This window comes from Brassica rapa, chromosome A08 (genome assembly GCF_000309985.2).
Source record: "Brassica rapa cultivar Chiifu-401-42 chromosome A08, CAAS_Brap_v3.01, whole genome shotgun sequence".
Classification (NCBI taxonomy): domain Eukaryota; kingdom Viridiplantae; phylum Streptophyta; class Magnoliopsida; order Brassicales; family Brassicaceae; genus Brassica; species Brassica rapa.
In genome coordinates, this window is record NC_024802.2 from 10,054,074 (window position 1) to 10,075,363 (window position 21,290).

The window sequence follows — 21,290 nt, forward strand, 5'->3', positions numbered from 1 at the left end:
CTTCTTAATCAACTCATAGCAACACACACCAATAACATATGTCTCAGACCCCTTGTTGTTAGCTTGACTAATCTGAATACCATTGTAATTCTTCAATGTTACACGTAATTCTTCAATGCTACACGTAACATCACATATCTCATCTATGGTCTTCGTGGAAAACGAACTTGTACTTTCCATACCTACTTGATCAGCTACATCTGTGTAGATATCTTTCATTGTCTTCCTGTCTTTGCACATGTATAGTCAGATTCAGGACATAAGTAGAAGACTCGAGTAGTATAAAAACAAAAACAGAACGAACCTTCTCATCTAGGTATGAAGCACATAGATTCAGATGTGAACAAATATCTTCTCATTTAATATAATATGTCCACCCCATAAGCTCTCCTCTCCACCCTTCTTCAGGTTCCATGCTTCCCAAAAATGGAGGATCCATGTCACAACAGTCTCCCTGAAACTATTAGAGGTTAGAGTTCATACTTTGCTCCCCGGATACGTTAATGTTGCCAAACTTTGGGCACAACAACGAAGAAGGTTCTCTGGTGGCCTTAGTTTTACAGTCGCTGCAGGCAATATAATACCAAGAAGTCGCTGGCTCGCTGCATATCATCAATTGTGGATACGCATTTGAAAGACCTTCCTGCAATGGGACAAATGCAAGTGATCTACATAAATAGGCCTCTGTTTCCGAGTGAGTTATCTAGAGCTGTAATTTTACCCTAGCGAATTTCTTTTTGATGTAAGCATAGATTTGTCCAGCTGTCTCTATCGCAGCGTTAGTAACCTCCTCTGGATTCACCAGCTTTTCAATCTCTGGGTTAGAACCCAACCTGAGACAATATACAAATATAATATTGGTCAGAGTCACAAAAGAGAGGCTGAATTAGAATATTACTTGGAGTTGGCAATTATAAGCATTCTGGCTCTACAAACACTAACCAGTTGAAGTAGCCAATGGTGGGTTGGATATAGTAGTCCATAAAAACATGCGGGGATGATATTGAACTGACGGCAAGGTGACGTGTTTTTTAAACACGTCAGGAAAACTGATTGACCAAACGGCACGGCAACATAACGTTAAGTGGAAATCAACACATATATTTTGAAAAGCAATGAAAATCTAAAAGTAGACATCAAGCTAACTTGATGCCATATGAAGAGCATGTGAATAGAGAGAGTCGGATAGCGTCAATGACGGTGAGAACAGAGGTGTGGGAGAATCACCCCCTAACCATGGCGACCAAACCAGCTGCTGAATCTGTGCAATGCTTCGGAAGGAAGAAGACAGCGGTGGCTGTCACCCACTGCAAACGCGGATGCGGTCTGATCAAGCTCAACGGCTGCCCGATCGAGCTCTTCAACCCCGAGATCCTCCGGTTCAAGATCTTCGAGCCGGTCCTTCTCCTCGGGAAGCACCGTTTCGCAAGCGTGGACATGAGGATCCGCGTCAAGGGTGGTGGTCACACTTCCCAGGTTTACACCATCCGTCAGAGTCTCGCTAAAGCTCTCGTGGCGTTCTACCAGAAGTACGTGGATGAGCAGTCGAAGAAGGAGGTGAAGGATATTCTGATTAGGTATGATAGGACGCTGCTTGTGGCGGATCCAATGAGGTGCGAGCCGAAGAAGTTTGGTGGTCGTGGTACCAATGGGAGGTGGAACGAAGTGAGTAAAGATTAAAGAACATCATTGATCGACGAAGTAAGGGTCGCAGTAACGGCTAGACAGAGTTTATGATTTGTTGAAACGAAGCGGAAGAGACGGAGTTGACGACTGAACATAGGTGTAGGCGTTTTATGTTTAATTTTGGGCCATAACATAATTTGAAAGCCCACGCGAAGACCCGGTTTCACTCTTCTTTAATCAAAATCGATGGTGACATGGCAAAACCAAACTCTCTAATTGGCTGATTATTTAATCTGATGTGGATGCCTTAAGCATTGAGCTTATTTACCTTTTAGTATAGTATATAGATACAAAATTCATAGATCCAATAATCAGAAGGGATAAATACATAATTCTAATTCTAGATTTAAATCTAAAACATATAATACTTAGCTATTTAGATCTGTAGTTGAAATCAAAACATTGAAAAATATAAGAACAAATCTAACCCTAGGTCGGATAAAAATCCAGAATTCTCCGGCGACATCGTTTTTGGATATGTCAGGCATAGACGATTGATACTTCAGATGGAGCCACCACTGTTTGTCAATCGGTTACTGAAATTGTGTTGTTTGATATTCATGAAGAAAAAATAATGAAGAGAAGAAGAAGAAGAAGAAGAAGAAGAAGAAGAAGAAGAAGAAGAAGAAGAAGAAGAAGAAGAAATCAAAGGAGAATGAAGAGAATAAGAGAAAAGAAGAAGAAATTGAAGAAGAGACATTTCGGCTGAGAGAAGAAAGAAAAAAGAGGAAAGAGAATATAAAAGTAGATCTATTTGACAGATATAAATGATTAGGTTTAAGGTTAAACTGTAATTTAATAATTTTTAGAATTAAAAATAATTAAAAATAAAATACATTTTAGAGAATGATATTTTAGCTTTTCCAATTGGATGCAAGGATAATAGAGACGATTTCTCGCCAAACCTCCTTAAATTTAAAATTGTAGACTTCTTTCTCCACTAATCAATAGTTTGAAATTTAACTACCCATAGTCTATGGTTTAATCGGTTAATGTTAACTAACCATTTTAAACCAGCTAAACCAAATAAAATCCCAATTTTTATCTGAAAGAAATGATTCATCAAAAAAAAAAAAATTCAAAACAAAATTGATTCCCAAACAAAGAAGATTCATCATCTATCATTGGTCACTGGTCATGGGATTGTAGCCATTGTTAATCTCCTAGTAATTAGGATAAAAATTGGGATTTTATTTGGCTAATTAAGCTGGTTTAAAATGGTTAATTAATAAGATGGTTAATTAACATTAAACTGATTAAACCATAGGTTATGAAAAATTAAGTTTCGAATTATTGATTCATGGAGAAATAAGTTTGTAACTTTAAATTTGGAGAAATCTGGTACGAGATCATAGTTTTGTGAAGATTTGATGCTATATAATAGTTTTCGTGGTGAAATAGATCGTTGATCACAAGTTAATTTTTTCAAATTGTCACTATTAAAAGTAAGTTTGCAGACTAATCCATTCACAATATTTTATTTGACCATCTATTTTATTCAGCCACCTAATGCATTTATTTTTTTGTTTATGAATATTTAAGTTTTTTTCTCAGAAAATGGGGGTTGGTTAACATTTATTTCTACAAAAGCAAACAATTGTATTTTCGCGGGAAAATTCCTATATATCAGAGAATTAAAAATATAGCGTTTCTTCGTTCCTGTTGTTTGTACATATTATAAAAATATTAACAAATTTCCTCGCAATCCATAAAGAAAAAGGACAATTTTCAGGAAACTATCTAATAAAAACAAAGTCTACTCTTCACGTTCTCTTGTATAAAGTCTTCTCCTTAACGTCGACCCATTGGTCAATCGGTTCATTTCGATTCTAAGAAGAGCATCTTCGGCTTCACCCACGAGAGTGATTGAGATGGATGCTAGAGCTGTTCTACTTATCGGCGAGCCAGACAATTACGATGGCGTTACCGTAACTATGGAGGAACCAATGGATGCTGAGGTTTTCACCGCAAGGCTTAGGGCTTCGCTTTCGCAGTGGAGACAAGAGGTCTTTACATCATCAATACAACTTTCAGATCTCTAGGGATTTCATTGTACTAATGGTTAGTTTTTAAATTTGCAGGGGAAAAGGGGGATTTGGATAAAGCTACCTCTTGGATTGGCTAATCTTGTAGAGCCTGCAGTTAGTGTAAGAGATTTTGATAAATCTTGTCTTTGTTTTGTTTGTTGACTTTTTTGTAAGAGTTTTGTTTCTTTGTTTGTGTTTCTTCAGGAAGGGTTTAGATATCACCACGCAGAGCCTGAGTACTTGATGCTTGTGTCATGGATCTCTAACACCCCTGATACAATCCCCGCCAATGCTTCTCATATTGTAGGTGTTGGTGCTTTGGTCCTCAACAAAAACACTAGAGAGGTAATAAAACCTTCTTTGAATCTCTAAGGGGTTGAAGGAAAGATGCAGAATGTCTCACACCCGTCGCATTGTTTTCTCAATGATGTTCGTTTGTGAAAGAAAAAAAGAAAACATTACTTTGACTGAACTGAGATGAAACCAAATTGAATGAGCGCAGGTCCTCGTTGTCCAGGAAAAGAGTGGTTATTTCAAAGATAAAAACGTGTGGAAGCTGCCTACTGGTGTTGTCAACGAGGTGATTTACATCAGTTCTTTTTTCCTGTCATCTTTATTACCCAAATAGGATCTATTGCTCTTAAGGCCCATTAGGCCTGGGCACTTTATCCCGATACCCAAACCCGTATCCAAATCCAACCCGAAAAATCCAAACCAAAATCCGAAACGAAATAGAAAAATACCTGAACGGACATTAATTTAAGAGAGATTGGATATCCCAACACAAACATGTTATATCCAAATCCAAATGGTTATATTCGAACATATGTATACTTAACTTTATATTTTTAGTTTACATATTTTATTTTATTTAAAATATTTATATTGATTTTTACACATATTTTAAAATCATATAATTTACATATAAGTACAGATCAAATGATTTGATACTCACTTAAAATACATCTCAAGCTTTTTTGTTTTATGTATTAACAAAAGTTACATCCAACTTTTTTTTAAATGACCAAATTAATGTTTATTTATTTTTGAAATGTTACCTCTAAATATATTAATCACTCAATCTATTAAAAAAATAAAAAGTCAATTAAGTGAAAGTTATATTTTTAAATACAAAAACTTAATAAATGAAAAAAAAAAATTTTTATATTTTAAAATCTAAATATCAGAACAGGAGTCGAAATAACCAAACTCGAACTAAAAATAACCGAACGCAGAATTAACTCAAACTAAAAATCTATATTGTAGATTCAAAAATCCCTTACATCTAAACCTATTTCTGGTCATATTCTCTTAGAAACAAAAATCTTCCGGCGCTCCGTTTAACTGGTTTAGCTAACCAAAGGTAGTCCTTAGCTCTGTCAAGCTCAATCTTCTGGTTTCCCTTACTTTTTCTTCAGCTAAAAGCATCTCCAACACAACTCTATTTCTTCATCCAAAATAGAGATTGCTATTTTATCCTTTATAAATAAGAAAATAAATAAAAATTCTCTATTTTTTTGCTCTATAAATAAGGATTGATATTTTAGAAAAATACATTAGAATAAATTCTACCTCTATTATAGAGTTTCCTACTTTAGGAACAAAAATAGCAAAATACATTAGATATGGTCTAAGTCTCATCCTATCCAAACTTAACCTTTTTGTTCAGAGCATGACATGCTTGTCTGATAGTCTTTCCAATTGACCGTTCATGTTGTCGTCTATAGTCTGTCCTGGCGATCCTAGCGAGAATCATGGACATGACAAATATAGTCTAAGATTGATGTTGATGCAGATGTAGTAAGTTGGCTTATGAAGTCTCTCAGCATATTGTCCAGAAGTGTTGATAGTCTATTATTAATCAAGTCTTTAACGTGAGCTTTTCAAATCCACAGGGTGAGGATATATGCACCGGAGTAGCTAGGGAAGTGGAAGAAGAAACTGGTGTATGTATCTTGCTTTAAGAAAAGAAAATTCATATATTTGATCCTTTATCTACTTGCCACATTATTCTAAAATCTGTTTTCTTTTTATTGGATATTTTTTACTTCATCAGATTGTTGCAGATTTTGTGGAAGTGTTGTCTTTCAGGTAAATTTATGTTTTCATTCCCTTGGCAAACATTTGATCTGGCCAAGATTTGATGTATCTTAATTCATCATTGGTCCACTCTTTCTTTACTTGTAGGCAAAGCCACAAAGCATTCTTGAAACAGAAAACGGATCTGTTCTTCTTGTGTGTCTTAAGTCCACGCGCCTACGAAATCACTGAACAAAAATCTGAGATCTTGCAAGCTAAGGTAACTTTCCACTGTTGATGGGACAAGAAAATGCTGAGTTCTTGTCACCTGAGCTTGTATATATCGTTTTTGTGCAGTGGATGCCGATCAAAGAATATGTAGACCAGCCATGGAACCAGAAGAAGGAAATGTTCAAGATCATGGCTAACATCTGTCAGAAGAAGTGTGATGAAGACTATGTGGGATTCTCCACTGTGGAAACTAAAACAGGAACTGGTAAAAAGAGCTTTGTCTACTGCAATGCTGATCACGCTAAGAGCCTTAATGCAACGCGTGGCCAAGCCTCCTCTTCTCTTTAAATAACATTCTGTTGCATCTCCAGCATTTTGTGTTTCTTCTATCTTCTTCCATTGTATCATTTGGCTTTGTCGTCTACTCTATTTTCAGTTATTACTTTCAAAAACATCTCCGGCTTTATGTCTTCATGTTATTTCTGGTTTAATCCGGTTCATATATATGCTATATATTTGAATTGTTAAAGAACTAACACAAATATTCTTGCTTTATTTGATAGTTTCAATAACGATTGTAGTTTACAAAACGTAAGTATAATTTTATTTTAAAGGAACTTTTGAAAGAAGCTGTGAATGTGTTGATTGATCTCGTGGAGGAAATGTCCCACTCCGTTGAGCACGACGGTTTCATCTAGCAATGGTACGTCTCTCTTAAATCCACCACCGTGAATGTATTCCTAATCCCAGGTGAATTGTACGTCAAATCCTGATCTCCAACTATGAATTTTACCGGTTCACCAATCTTAGCACCGGTCCAAGGTGCAGTCAGCTCCCAGTTACTGTTTAAAAAGCAAACCGGGATTTAGACCGATTGGTCAAAACTGTGATCGTATATTTATTGAACCGGGTGGTATATAAGTACCGGTCAATGTTGCGGTAGTAGTTAATTGCTCCAGTGAAGCCTTTCTTCTCGTACTTGCTGACGTAATAGTCAAGATCTTCTTGTGTTAACCACTGTTTTGTGGCAGATGCAGCGTTTTCTGAGCGTTTGAAGGCTCCATTCGTTCACTGGTTCAAACGATGCGGTTGCGGATGCGGAAATTTGCGGATGCAGGAGTTTGCGGATGCGGAAGTTTGCAGATGCATGAGTTTACGGATATAGTGGTTGCGCTTCCAAGTGTTTTATACGATTAACACAATGTTTAAAAATTGTTGCGTTTGCAGGATATTTGTGACTACTTGATTATCAGATATTGTAACGGTTTAATAATAAATTACCAATATTAAAGTATTATAATATTATAAAAATATAAAACATACTATTGTGATAAAATATAATGATTATTAATATAATATGATTTATAATAATATCATGTTTATTTATGATACTGTTTGTGAATTTAAATTAATATATAAAATTTGTATATATATATTTTATAATATTTCTATTTTAAAGTTTTACTTTTAAAATTTTAAAATAATTTTATATTTAGTTTTCCACCCGCAACCGCAAACGTTACCTTTAATCAACTTTTGATTTTAAGAGGTTCATAACGGTATAAAACAATTTGTAGTAGTTTGTATGATTGTTTTGAAACGCTGTCAACCCCTACCAATCGCAAAAGCTGCATTTGGGGATGATGGCGGAGAAACCAGTCAGACCTGAATAGTTTGCATCTGGGGAGGTAAAGCGGGCCAGCCGTTTTGTGGTTGAATAACTTTTTCAACACCTTCTCTGTTTCCAACTCTCTGAACTCTGCTTCTATTTCTCCAGGTTTCTTGTTAACAAAAATTATTAATCGTAAATATATGTTTATTATCAAAATATACTCGTAGGTTATTATATCAGGACTGACCCAGATTTTAGGGGATGTAAAATAAAATAAAATTTTGATTTTAATAATTTAGAGCATATATTATAGTTCTTAAGAATAAGACCATCATTAGAGCATGAGCATTGGTTCACAAGTTTTTTTTAATATTTTTTTGTGGGTCCATGAATAGTTATGAACCTGTATTTGTTTTTTTCTGCATTGGTGAACCTGAAGAAGGAGTTCATAACAATAAAATAATAATATTTAATTTTTTTTTAAATCTTCAAATTATCCAGAAAACAAGAATAAAATATTTAAAATATTATTAGATTTTTGAAAACTATTTATTCAATACATTAAAAGAATAACTTACATAAATTGAGAAATAGAAAAACAAACAAAGTTTATTCATCTTCATCACCAAACTTTTGCCAAATATTTTCCATTAAATCAGCTTTCAAACGAGCATGCTTCTCTTAATCTCGAACTTCTCTGCGCATGCCTAACATATCACCGGCATGAATACTTTCTCTGGTTGTCACCTTTGAACTTCTACTTGACTCTCCTGATTCGAACTCAGAAGTATTTATTTGAGCGTATCCGTGTCGTTCGTTCTCTACAATCATATTGTGCAATATGACACAAGTTCTCATTATCTTTCCTATCTTTTCCTTGTCCCATTGTAGAGCTGGGTTTTTAACAATTGCAAACCTCGACTGCAATACTCCAAAAGCCCGTTCGACATCTTTTCTGGCGGATTCTTGCTTTTTTGCAAATTTCTCGGCTTTAGGACCTTGAGGAAGTGGGATGGATTGAATAAATGTTGACCAGTTTGGATAAATTCCGTCAGTAAGATAGTAGGCCATACGATAAGTGTGGTTGTTGACCTTGAACTTAACTTTAGGTGCTCGACCATGTAAGATGTCATCAAAAACAGGTGACCGATCAAGAACATTGATATCGTTGAGTGTACCTGGTAAGCCGAAAAATGCGTGCCATATCCAAAGATCTTGTGATGCCACGGCTTCTAAGACAATTGTCGGCTTTCCTGAACCCCGTGTGAACTGACCTTTCCAAGCCGTTGGGCAGTTTTTTCACTCCCAATGCATACAGTCGATGCTGCCTATCATCCCTGGAAACCCGCGTACCTCTCCAACATCGAGTAATCGTTGAAGATCTTCTGGTGTAGGGCTTCGTAGATACTCATATCCAAACAATTGTATTATCGCATCAGTGAAATTTTCCAAACATAAACGTGATGTACTATCACCAAGTCGGAGATATTCGTCATTTCTGTCTCCCGATTGACCATATGCGAGCATACGTATAGCTGCCGTACACTTTTGAAGTGGAGATAGCCCGTACCTTCCGGAAGCATCTCTCCTTTGCTGAAAGTAGGGAACTTCACTACTTAGGCGATCGACAATGCGAAGGAACAATGGCTTGTTCATTCGGAAACGCCGCCTAAACATTTCAGGTGGGTATGTAGGATTTTCCATGAAATAGTCTTTCCATAGTTGATTGTGTCCTTGTTCTCGGTCTCTTTCGATATAAGCTCGTCTCTTCGATTTGTTGGTTTGACCATCAACTATTGTGTCTATGAAATTATCAACCACTTCGTCGACCATTTCATCAAAAGCTTTATCTGCTTCATCGCTTGATGATGAGGAAGACATTGTTGATGAAATTTGATGATCTTTTCCTTACTACATAAGACAAAATACTACACTCTCCCGTGAATCAAACCTACACCTACAAGCATCAACCCGTGACCTGACATTACCTACACCTACAAGCAGAAACCGAGACTATCTTACAAGCATCCACCTCCACACGCATCCACCTGCAACCCGTGACCTACAAAGCAATACATACTGTTAGCATTTGGTGCAGATTTATCATAATCAATATACTTAAAGCAACAGAAGTTCACATTAACCAATAACCTACTCAAAAATTCATTAACAAAGTAGCCTCTCACCAAATCAAAGCATTTCAGAGATTAGTTTATCTTTTAGACACACTTCTTGAGCAGAAAGTTTATCTTCATTTTTTGCTAGCAGACGGTCAAGGATTTTCTGTTTGGATATGTGATTTTTCGCGGCTAATATGCTCTCAATCTGATCAAACGCTGCTTCATTCCCGTGCTTCTTTTGTTTGGATGCTTTGCTAGCCTTAATACCAGGTGGCCTAACATCTTCCTCCGCAGCCACCTCCTCTGCCGGTTCCTTCCTTTTCTCCTTTGCACCCTCTCTCGACAAAGAATGTGATCTCCATTTTTGATCAAACCTAAGCTCTCTCCAACAATGTTCCAGTGTGAACTTCGCATGGTAGTCATTAAAGAAGATGTCATGAGCAGCCTTCATGACATCATTCTCGTTTTGTCCACTCGCCTGCTCCTTCAAAGCGGCTTCATGACTTCCCACAAACTTGCACACCTGCTCATTCACCCTTCCCCACCTCTGCTTACATTGACTCCACTCCCTAGGAACGGAGCCAACAAGCAGAGGGCTAGCATTTACATACTCCTCTATTCGCTTCCAAAAATCTCCTGCCTTTTGCTCATTACTCACGATTGGATCCTTGCTGGTGTTGAGCCAAGCACTGATCAGCACCACATCTTCTTTCGTTGTCCACTTTCGCCTTTCAGCAGGTTTAGGAACCTCTGAACACCCTAAATCTATTGGCTGACTACTCTGGGAAGTGAGGAGGTTAACAAAACCGGGAGAGTTAAGGGAAAAAGGATACATTTGGTTTTCGATTAAAGTTTTAAAATTTTGGTTTGTGTTTTCAGATGTGGATTGCGTGGATTGCTTATGTTTTTAAAGTAGTATTGTGTTTCAAAGGACAAGCAAATTAAACATACCCTAACCACCTAACATTGATTATAGTTAATTACACAACAAGTACTACACAGATAGCATTCAATAAACATCAAATCATTTTTTTAAAGTCGACCATTCATTACGCAACCAACCAAACCGGCAATTGTACTCTAATACGTCTACCTAGCTACCAATGTAGTTAATTTTTTAAAACTCGACCATTCAATACGTCTACCTAGCTACCAGTGTAGTTAAGTGTTACCTTTTCTTTTTCAGTCGAAGCAGAGCTTCTCCAAGTCTGCCACCTGCACAGAGAGGTTGTAAACCTCTCCATTGAGGTTATCAACCTGCACAGTTAGGTCTTTAACCTTTGCCTGGACATGGAAACAACAATGACATTGTGTTAGTCACTTAATAAAATCTGAAGAACAATATGACAAAATTATTAAAAAAAAAATAAGTGGCTTTACCTCCAGTCTCTCAATTTGTTTAGTGAGCTCCGGCATCCACTTGATCACCATCTCAACCTCCTCCAAACGCTTACTGAGACGTTCGATATGCTCCTCGACACCTATCACCCAAGGCTGACGATAATGTAACCCATCAGCCTTATTTACAACAAAAACACATATCAGAATCTCGTTTGAAAATCAAATTATTATTCCAAATAAGTGAAATGAGAAGAACCGCTTACCTCGTAGTTTTTGCAGGTGAAGAAACGCTTCCCAGGAAGAGTGTCATAGTCGTCCTTCCCCCGAACCTCGTGAATGATTGTGCCACCACAGGGACACCTCGTCGGAATACCGTTTTCGGAATCAGCCACGAATCCTACCATATCGATGTACTCCTTTTGCCTTTTTGTCTCTCTTATCTCTTCTGCGGGATCCATCTGTACCAGAAACATAAATGATTAGAACAAAATCACCGGTAAATCGCAAACACAAACTCGATTAAGAACCCTAACTAGAAACCCCCAAATCGATCTCAAATCCCATAAACAAACCCTAAATCGAACCCGCATGAAGATTTCAAACAATAAATCAAAACCCCCATATCAATTTTGAACCCTCCCTCGAAACCCCCAAATCGATTTAGATTCACCGACAACGCTTTGGAGCCCAAATCCGTTAAATCAAACCGTGAAAGTTATCGATACTGACCTCAGCTCGTCGGGGAGAGAGTCCGCCGTCGATTAGAACCACTAAATCACCCACAGTCGGCGTCGCACGAGAAATCGCCTCCGAAAACGAGAAACCCTAGTTTTCGAAAGGAGAAGAGAAAATGATTCCTCTCACGCGAATCCCTTTTTTTCTCCGCTTCGACGCGATATCGCGTGGTCACTGTTTCCTCGATACGTGCCATGAATCCGTATCATATGGGTTCACTCCCATGAACCGGATCACCCATTTAAATCAATTTTTGTTTTTTTAATTTCGGCCCATATGATACCGAGCCCATGACCCCTTCTAAATACGTCGATGCGCATGCTCTTATCGGAGGTGCTAAACCCAGTCTCTTAGGTTTTTTAAAAAAAAAAAAAAGAAAAAACCTAATATGCAAGAGAAGTCGCTTAATTAAGACGTCCCTTACGGGACACGCGTCATAAGGGCGACGTCTCTATCTCTCTCGTCTCTCTTTCTCTCCCTTGGTGGCTCCGGTCGAGCTCTTCCGATGGTGCTTCCCCTTCCCGCCCTTTGAGGTCCGTGAGCTCTGTTTTACTTTCTCTCTCTTTGTTCTGCTCTCTCTCCCTGAACGATTGATCTCGGATTTGAGGTAGTGATATTGTTAAAAAGCTTGTGACTTTTTTCCAAAAAGTTGCATTTGTTCTATGATATGCTTGTGTCTCGCATGTTCTTTTTTTTTTTTTGAATCATTGGTTCATGTAATTTGATTTGATCCGGTTGTATTTGAAGACGGAATCGATTGAAAGTATTGGGATTGGTTGGGGAAAAACAGAGGATTTGAGTTTTATTTTAGTTTTCTTTTTGATCGATAAAGTTTTGATTTTTCATATTATTTCTTGGGGAAATCAGCTTTGACTGGTTGCAGTTTATGTCTTTGTAATGGCAGGGACATGGTCATCACCACCATCATCATCGGTCCATAGCAGGGACATGGTCATCACCACCATCATCGATTCCACAAGAGAGGAAAGAAGAGAATGGTGGAGGTAGTAATGTCAAATGGGTGGCCCATGTCCAAATAGATATGGACCAAAATGGATAAGCCCATATTGAACCATAAATAATTTTTGTCCAAATGGGTGAACCCAACTATATCTATGGCCAAATTTGGGCTCAACCAGTTGGACAATGGGCAGCCCAATAGTATTAAATGTCTAGGGTTTGGGAATTGGGGAAACACGATCTTTTTTTTTCTCAGACTCGTGAGAGACAGAGAGAGAGCTCTTCTGAGATTCTTCTTCCTCGTCTTCTTCGATTCTTCTTTCTCATCTTCGATTCCTCTTCCTTGTGTTCGATTCATCTTCCTCTTCTTTGTTCTTCTTCGGGTTCTCCTTCGAATCTTCGATTCTCCTTCGATGGCCAGAAACAAGCTTTTGTGGTTGTGGGTCGAGTCAGCACTGGCACAGAAGCAAAACTAAAGGTTGAAAATCTTTGATTAGTTCCTTAATTTCGGTTTGTTCTCGCACAAATCATGAAATGGTTAATTGTTCTCGATGAACTTTTCAGGTGCTTTACGGGTCTGGAGCTAGGAAGTTCGCGAGAAGCTGTTGCAGCTCTTGGTTGACCTCTCACGAAGGTATTGTTTCCTGATCTCAGAAACAGTTTTGATGCAATTTTGCTTATTTGCTTACGCATATAACTGTGGAAGAGAGTAGCTTTGTATCTTTACTTGTGATGTTATGAATTGGTTCATAAAATAAAAATGTGTTGTTGGAGATGTTTTTGAATTTGAACTCTGATGTGATGTGTACCTTACTCAGCTTTTCGTTCTGTTTCATTGCTAATAAGAGTTTCTTATACATGATAATTGCTAAGTGGTTACTGATTGCAAAGTTGGATTCTTCCCAATATTCTTTGTGATTGCTAGTAGAAAAAGTAGCTGTCATCTCACTGTTTATATTCACATGTGGTGTTCCGAATTGTTGCTTTAAAAATCTTAGTTTAGAAAATGACATTGAATCTGAACTCAGTTGTCTATATTACATTCGTAATTTATGGCTTTTTTGATATTTTGAACATGGTTTGTTAATAAGAGTAGTTGCTGTTATGATTCTTGAAACCTTTTATTCATAATGAATTTACTTTGAAACAGTTTTGATCCATGAAGAATCAAGAATTTACTACTAAGAATAAAGAAAACCAGCATTAATGTCACTAGTTGTTACACCTACATGATAATTATAATTATGTGAATTGGCTTCTAATAAATAATTTTTGAATTTTTGAACTGATGCAGTTTAATTAATAGAAAAACGAAAGTTGGTTTAGGTTGATATCTCCTCGTACATGTGATGTGTAGATAATTAATAGAACTATGGCTGAGCTGTTGATGTGTAGATACGTAGTAATAAGCTGTTGATGTGATAATCGGATGCACATGGAAATGAATGAGAGTATGTGATAATGACTATGATTAACTGTGTTATTTAATTAAGAGAAATACTTGGGTTCACCCCCTATGGTGAACCTCTAGGTTCACCAACCAATAGTAATTGATTATTTGAAATTTGATATCTTTTAAAAAAGAAAATAAAATTGAATATCCAAATTAGATTATATCTTTAAAATAAAATAATAAAAATACATAAAAATAGTTACAAAAAATAAATAAATAAATATTGTTAAATCTTTAGCAAAATATTAAACCCTATACCCTAAATCCTAAACATTAAACCTTAAACTTTGGATAAACTCTAAACGTTGGAAAATCTTAAACCCTAAATCATACACTAAAAACTAAATTTTAATAACACTAAACCCTAAATTCTAATCACTAAACCCTAAACCCTTGGGTAAACTATGAATCCTTGGGTAAACTCTGAACCCTTGAATAAATCATAAACTCTAGGGTTTAATTTTAAATATTTTTGATTTAGAGTTTATGATTTATCCAAGGGTTCAGGCTTTATCCAAGGGTTTAGGGTTTAGTGATTAAGGTTTAGGGTTTAGTGTTATTAAGATTTAGTTTTGATGTATGATTTAGGGTTTAAAATTTTCCAATGGTTTACGGTTTATCCAAAATTTAAGGTTTATAATTTAGGGTTTGGAATTTAAAATTTAGAGTATAGGATTTAGTATTTTGCTAACATTTTAACAATATTTATTTATTTATTTTTTGTAACTATATTTATGTATTTTTATTATTTTATTTTAAAAATTTATATCATATTTGGAAATTCAATTTTATTTCCTTTTTTAAAAGATATCAAATATCAAATACTCAACCAGTATTGGTTGGTGAACCTCTAGGTTCACCTAGGGGGTGAACCCAAGAATTTCTCTTTAATTAATACATAACTATGATTAGAAATGGTTTGCATCTCGTGTAATGTTTGTTTTCTTGTATGCTTTGTCAACTAGTATAACTAATTGATTGACGTGTTGTTGTTATGTGGATTTTTAAAAGATGCTTTTTTTTTTTGTCTTTGCACTATTGTGGTAAAAATGATAAAAGGGATCCAACTGTAATATTGGTAAGGTGGTGGAAGAAAGAAGAAGAAGGTGGTGACCAAGTGAAGAAATGAAACTCTCTTTGTTATAAAACAATATTGTGATTTGTGAACTTGTGATTTGTGAACTTATGTATTTTCACTTTTCATTGTTGTGTGAACTTGTGTGTTTTTTTTATCACTTTGAACTTATCTTGTGACCTTATCTTGTGTGTTTTCTTTTATAACTTTGAACTTATCTTGTGTTTTTTATAACTTTGAAACATGAAGTTTAAAACATAAAGATTAAGTATATCATATTTATAAATCTTTTGAACTGTATCTAACATCTTTAAAATTGAAAAATCTTTGCATCATTAGAACTGAAATTATGTTTTTTACATTAAGTGGGCATATGGGCCGTCCATGGATAACCCAACAAATCATGGGCTTATTTAGTTATGGTCTCATTTGGACATGGTTCTATTTGGGCTTCGACCAAAAATGTCCAGCAAAAAATGAAGCCCATTCGGACACACCCAAACCCGCCCAACCCGCCCATTTGACATCTCTAGTGGAGGCGGTGTGGTTTACTACGGCCCAATCACATCAACATTGGGGAAATCAGCTTTGAGTGGTTGCAGTTTATTCTCCAGAAATGCCTCCATTGATGTTATTAGTTTCTCAGGGGTCTTGCTTTGAACCGGAGTTGGGATGTGAGAAATTACCTTATCTCTAATCATTGAGATTAGTTCAATATATGGATTTGTTGACAGCACTGGAGTTGACTCTTAGGAAAGCTCGTGCTCATGGTGGTGTTGTTCGTGGTCTCCACGAAAGCGCTAAGCTTATTGAGAACCGTGTTGCTCAGCTCTGTGTATTGGCTGAAGACTGTTAGCAGCCTGATTACGTCAAGCTTGTTAAGGCTCTATGTGCTGATCACAGCATCAACTTGCTTACCGTTCCAAGTGCCAAGACCCTCGGCGAATGTGCTGGTGTAAGTCCCTTCTACTGTGACTCTCCGTATATACGTAGCTTACTAAAAGCGTCTTTTTTTCTCGAATGAATGTTTGGTTGAAAAATTGAACCTTTGATGTTTCAGCTCTGTAAGATTGACTCCGAGGGTAATGCTAGAAAGGTTGTTGGATGCTCAAAATTCTCTAGAAGGGTATGAAGGTAGTGTGTCTGCATTGCTTATCTTTCTAATGTCTAGAGTTTTGCTGGTGTTTACAGTGTTTTTAAAAACCCCAAAAATAAGAGACTTGCATTGGAGGTGCTAATTGTAGTGGTCTCTTAGTTATGTCTCTTAAACTCACTTTAACTACTTAAAAGTATTAAAAAAATATTAAGAGACCCAAGAAGGGGCTTTAGGATAATCATGCTCTAATGTTCATCTAATCAATGTCAGTACCTCCTAAATTATATGATAAAACGATCTAAATAGCCTATCAATTAGCTAATTGGTGTTGTTAGGTTTCATTCATTCATGATCTGATTACAACTTACATTACACGACTTAAACTTAACCTAATGTTGTTCAGCATCGCAAGATCCTCCTTCTCCTCTTTCGCCTAATCTAATTAACTCATAACCACACTCTCTTAACCGGAACGAGAACTTATTTGCCGTTAGTTTGGTTTGGTTTGATATAATTTTGTTCGGTTACTTTCGAGCCGATCCAAATGAAATAAGATTAGGGCTAAGTAATTTTACCTGGAATCTGCAGATGTAATTTTTTTTTTTTTTTTGAATTATACAGAGGTATTCTGGTTCCACAGAAGTGATCCAGACTAGTTACGTGTTGCCACGTGTCGGTTCTTTGTCCCTGACAGTGCCGAAATGTTAATTCCCGAGTGGCTGAAATTCGAACCCAGGTGGCGGTACTCACAATTGTAAACCCTCGAACCCCGGTGGTGATGTAATAGTCATCACCAAAGACACGTCTAAACGTCGGCATCGGGACACAATCTTTGTTCCTCGGAGAGAAGGCAACGCTCATGTTGACCAGAGCCTTGACTTTCTCCGGTCGGTACATACACAACTGCCACGCAATCAACGCTCCCCAGTCATGTCCACCACGAAAACCGCCTCATCTCCACCGGCCACGGCGTCGATGAGTGCCTCCAAGTCTCCGACCACGTTTGAGTAAGTGTACTCCTCCACTTTCTCCGTCGCATCGGTGTCTCCATACCCTCGAAGCAGTGCTGTGCGAGGAATTTTGGGGGCTCAAGGCAAATTTTAAAAATATTTTTTTTTACAATGGTTATTAGAAAATATAAATTTTAGTTGTGATAGAAACAATATAAATTTGTAATTTAAAAGTATAGGTTAAAATTATAAGTAGAAAACCGCTATTTTTAGAGAAAGTTAAAATAATAATTTGGTATTTTAGAAAGAGAAAAAATAATCATTAGAATACAAATGATAAAATAATAAAAATAAAAGTGACACTAACAAAATATTGAATAAAATAATGGTAGATAAAGTATACAACATTTTGTCGTTTAAAAAATGATGATAGATAAAAATATATATGTTAAAACGTATCATTTATTTTTTTCTATGAACTCTTTCATCAAACTATCATACTGTATAAATAAAAATACAAACAACTAATTTTTGATAAGAAAAAAATTGGATTATAGCAAATAACAAAAAAAAAATGAAAATGAGAACTGTGAGTTAGATCCTGTCAGTTCTTCAATTATTATTTTTTTGCATTTTTAACACATTGAAATTGATTAGAATAAAAGAATTCATCAAAAACAAAAGTCAAGTTCAGAATCAGGTGAAAATCTACCTTCTTTTTTGTTTGGTCAAATGGTGAAAATCTACCTAAATCTATATATTTAGCTCTACAGAATAATTTTATGAAATTAGGGGTCCTAAAAATTATACATTTTTTGGGGGCCTAAGGCAGAAACCTTTTTCAAACAATGGTAAGCACGCCTCTGCCTCGAAGATCCGGGGATATCGTCCTGTATCCCAAGGACAAAAGCGCAGTCATCTGGTGCTGCCAGGTGTACCCGAGCTCTGGGAATCCGTGGATGAAGAGGATGATCTGATCTCTTCCAGATCCGGATGCTGGAATCTCAGCCACGTGCATGCTGGAATCCGGATGCTGGAATCCGGTTTTGTGTTCTACGGCGTCTGAGTCCTGACATGTTCACGGTGGTGGGATAGTTTGATGTAGAGGAAACGTGGTCGTAATCGGGTGTTTCCCGAGAAAATGAAGGAATCTTACAAAGAAGAGAATAGGTTTAGGTTTAGGTTTAGGTTTAGGTTTAGGTTTGTACACTAAGGGGGCGATTGGTTTTCCCGCTACCACCCGCAAACGCAGCTTTTGCGGTTGGTAGCGGTTGTCGGGGGTTTGCAACAATCACTCAAATCGCTCTAAACCGCTTCAAACCGCTCCGAATCTCATAAATTCAAAAGCTGGCTCCAGCTAGCGTTTGCGGTTGCGGGCGGTTGCGGGAGGGTAAATTTTTTTATTTTTTTTTAAAACAATATATATACAAAAGTAAAAATATTTAATAAAAAATTTAAAATTGAAATTTTGAAAATATTAAAATATATCTATTATATTTAATTAATATTATAAAATTTTATAATAAAAACAATTTCAATAAATTTTCAAAAATTAAAATTATAACTTTCTAAATATAAATTTTATATTTATTATAATTTTATGATTTTTGATATTTTTATAATTATATTAAATGTAAATATTGTTAATTTATTATTTGACTGTTACAGCATTTGTTAGTTAACCAGTCATAAGTCACCCGCAAACGCACCAATTTTTAACCGCAGTACCAGTCGTACAAATCTCTTAAAACCGCTAGAAACCACAACCGCCTGCATCCACAAACTCCCGCAACCGCAACCGCAACCGCTGCGTTTGAACCAGTCAAGCCCTAACATTAGTGGGTTTTGGTATTGATACCGCGTCGTATGAGATACTCTCTGTCATTTCGAAGCTAAAGAGAATCAAATATGTTTGACCAAGAAAAAAAGGAATCAAATGTGTCTTTTTTTCCTCAAATTGTTGTATTATTAATAATAGGGCCAAGCCCACAGTACACAAGAAACTAAACAAAAAACCCAATAATTACATGGGTTACTAGTTTTTACTGCTGAAGCCCAAATAACATGGAGAAAAGCCTACGGCCCACACGAAGGAAACCGGGCAGCTTGCCCGATACGCGAGTCAAGGAGGCTGGGGATCGAACCACGTGTAGAGATCTGGAGCATCAGTGTGACACGCGTCACCCGCCTCGACTTGATCGCGACCGCGTCGCAAGACCGCTGGAACTTTTCACCGACAACCCTCTCTTCGCCAGAGCTCAAATACCGACAAGCCTCCGACGAAACCCTCTCCGTTCTTCACCGCTCCATCTTCACGGCGGGGAGTTCCATCTATCCAAAGAGATCTCCTCCGACTTTGAATCACATCAAACCCTAGACAGGCGAGCCGAGAACCACCGCTCTTTTTCTCTTGAGCGTCGTCACCATCGTTTCGCCGACGCTCGAACCATAGAGCCACCACCGAAACCACTTTCCTTCAAACCTTCTTACCTCTCCGCGGAGAGCATCCTCGATCTTCTTCGAGATCTCCTCCGTCTTCAGAGAGCCGCGAGTAACCACACACAAACCCTTCATCCCGACCCGAACCTTGGGCGGACCACCACTTAACTCCACTAGATCCGACGACGCAAGGCTAAGGAAGCCTGTACCCCCGGAGACAAGACCGACGAGGCGTTGCTGAAGAAGCCAAACCACCCCCCGGAGACATGAGCCGACGACGATGGAGCTTTGGTAGCCTTCATCCCCCGGAAAAGAACTTCCGCCTCCATCCGACCGCGCCTTTCCACCAGTATTCCAACCACCGTTGATGTCGTTTCACTCAGCGAGTTAGCGCCAACCGGACGTGGATACAACCAGAGCTCAGGCAAGGCAAGCCGGGATAGGACGACGGAGAGACACGGACACAAAAGAGCGGACAGCAATACGAGGGTCTCCGGCGACGGCACGCGCGCCGGCCGTTCGCCAGAAACCTAGATCTACTTTCTTTCTCTTTCTTTCTCTCTCTCACGCCTCTGATCTATTGAATCAAATGTGTCTCACGAGGAATAAAAAAGGAAGAGCATAATATATTATGTATCATTGTAAACGACAAATAAACAAGTTTATTGTATTTTTGTTGCTGTCGGTATTACCCTTTTTTTTTCTTTCCCAAATTAAATAAAAATACTAATATTCATACCAAAATTTACAGCAAAACAAAATAGCTCAACAAACAAAAGTCCATAGAAAACGACAATTAAAACTCACAAAGAGACAATTTAAACCCACAAAGAAGCAATTTAAACCCACACCAAGATGACTTAAAGATAGAATAAAATCTACACCACTATTAGAACCAAACAAATGGTTAACAAATACGCAGGATGAACATATAACATAATGATTAGCAATTTTTAAAACCAAGCAAATATCAATGATCGGGAGTTACCGCTGCTACCTATAGCCTGCCACCTGATAACCTCCACTTCTGCACTCAAACTATGAGTTATTATTGCTGCTTCGCCCGCCAAACGATAAGACCAAAAACTAAAGGCTTCAAAACACCACAAGGGGAACCGCTGCTCGGTCCACGTGCCTGATGTGACGTAATCAAAAATGTCCAATTCCTTACAAAGAAGCTCTCCCAACACACCAAGAAGAAGCCTTGCCAACCGAACCTCTCCAATATCACAGTCGGAAGAAGAAACCAGCAACGAGCAATCATTGGATACATTACCCTAGAAGCAAGACTGCTAATACAAGTGTCATACTCCTGGCGAACATACATAATATTGAACATGACCAAAAGAAGACGGCAACAACCCCCTCACTAAATGAGTTACATTTCCTAATTAGTCTAATAATTTCCAAAAGATAAGAATGTCGTCAAAACCAACATTATCAACACAAACACATCATAAAGGTCCAAAAGATTGGCCTTACGTTCATGTCTCAGCATAACTTAAGTCAGGAAACTTAACCATAAAACGGACAAACACGACCGACT

At 37.3% G+C, this 21,290-nt stretch overlaps 4 protein-coding genes and 1 pseudogene across 8 annotated transcripts; 3 read left to right on the top strand and 2 right to left on the bottom strand.

Annotated features, from left to right (window-relative positions):
• The first annotated feature begins 726 nt into the window (after positions 1-726).
• On the top strand, positions 727-1,961 carry LOC103833537 (40S ribosomal protein S16-3-like). The gene has a single exon (XM_009109625.3). It carries the CDS (start codon positions 1,150-1,152, stop codon positions 1,678-1,680), a length of 531 nt encoding a protein of 176 aa, XP_009107873.1. The 5' UTR covers positions 727-1,149; the 3' UTR covers positions 1,681-1,961.
• A 406-nt stretch (positions 1,962-2,367) lies between these two features.
• On the top strand, positions 2,368-15,485 carry LOC103833538 (nudix hydrolase 7). Of its 4 annotated transcripts, none has more exons than XM_033276937.1 (11): positions 2,368-3,692; positions 3,768-3,833; positions 3,918-4,058; positions 4,216-4,293; positions 5,609-5,659; positions 5,770-5,804; positions 5,901-6,012; positions 6,090-12,378; positions 12,676-13,209; positions 13,296-13,365; positions 15,244-15,485. In XM_033276937.1, exons 1-8 carry the CDS (start codon positions 3,558-3,560, stop codon positions 6,309-6,311), a joined length of 840 nt encoding a protein of 279 aa, XP_033132828.1. In that variant the 5' UTR covers positions 2,368-3,557; the 3' UTR covers positions 6,312-12,378; positions 12,676-13,209; positions 13,296-13,365; positions 15,244-15,485. The 4 variants fall into 4 exon arrangements, with proteins under 4 accessions (XP_033132828.1, XP_033132829.1, XP_009107874.1 ...); XM_033276938.1 differs by having other exon boundaries at positions 12,716-13,209; XM_009109626.2 differs by having other exon boundaries at positions 6,090-12,304.
• On the bottom strand, positions 9,766-10,530 carry LOC117127503 (glutathione S-transferase T3-like). The gene has a single exon (XM_033278053.1). It carries the CDS (start codon positions 10,528-10,530, stop codon positions 9,766-9,768), a length of 765 nt encoding a protein of 254 aa, XP_033133944.1.
• LOC108869263 lies at positions 10,802-11,948 on the bottom strand. 2 transcript variants are annotated; one of them, XM_033276940.1, is made up of 4 exons: positions 11,766-11,948; positions 11,300-11,494; positions 11,076-11,213; positions 10,802-10,979 (listed from the first exon to the last, which is right to left on the bottom strand). In XM_033276940.1, the coding sequence occupies exons 2-4, from the start codon at positions 11,492-11,494 to the stop codon at positions 10,878-10,880; spliced, it is 435 nt and encodes a 144-aa protein (XP_033132831.1). In that variant the 5' UTR covers positions 11,766-11,948; the 3' UTR covers positions 10,802-10,877. The 2 variants fall into 2 exon arrangements, with proteins under 2 accessions (XP_033132831.1, XP_033132830.1); XM_033276939.1 differs by lacking the exon at positions 11,766-11,948 and having other exon boundaries at positions 11,300-11,562.
• A 455-nt stretch (positions 15,486-15,940) lies between the features above and the next one.
• On the top strand, positions 15,941-16,593 carry LOC103833539 (annotated as a pseudogene).
• Positions 16,594-21,290: the final 4,697 nt, after the last annotated feature.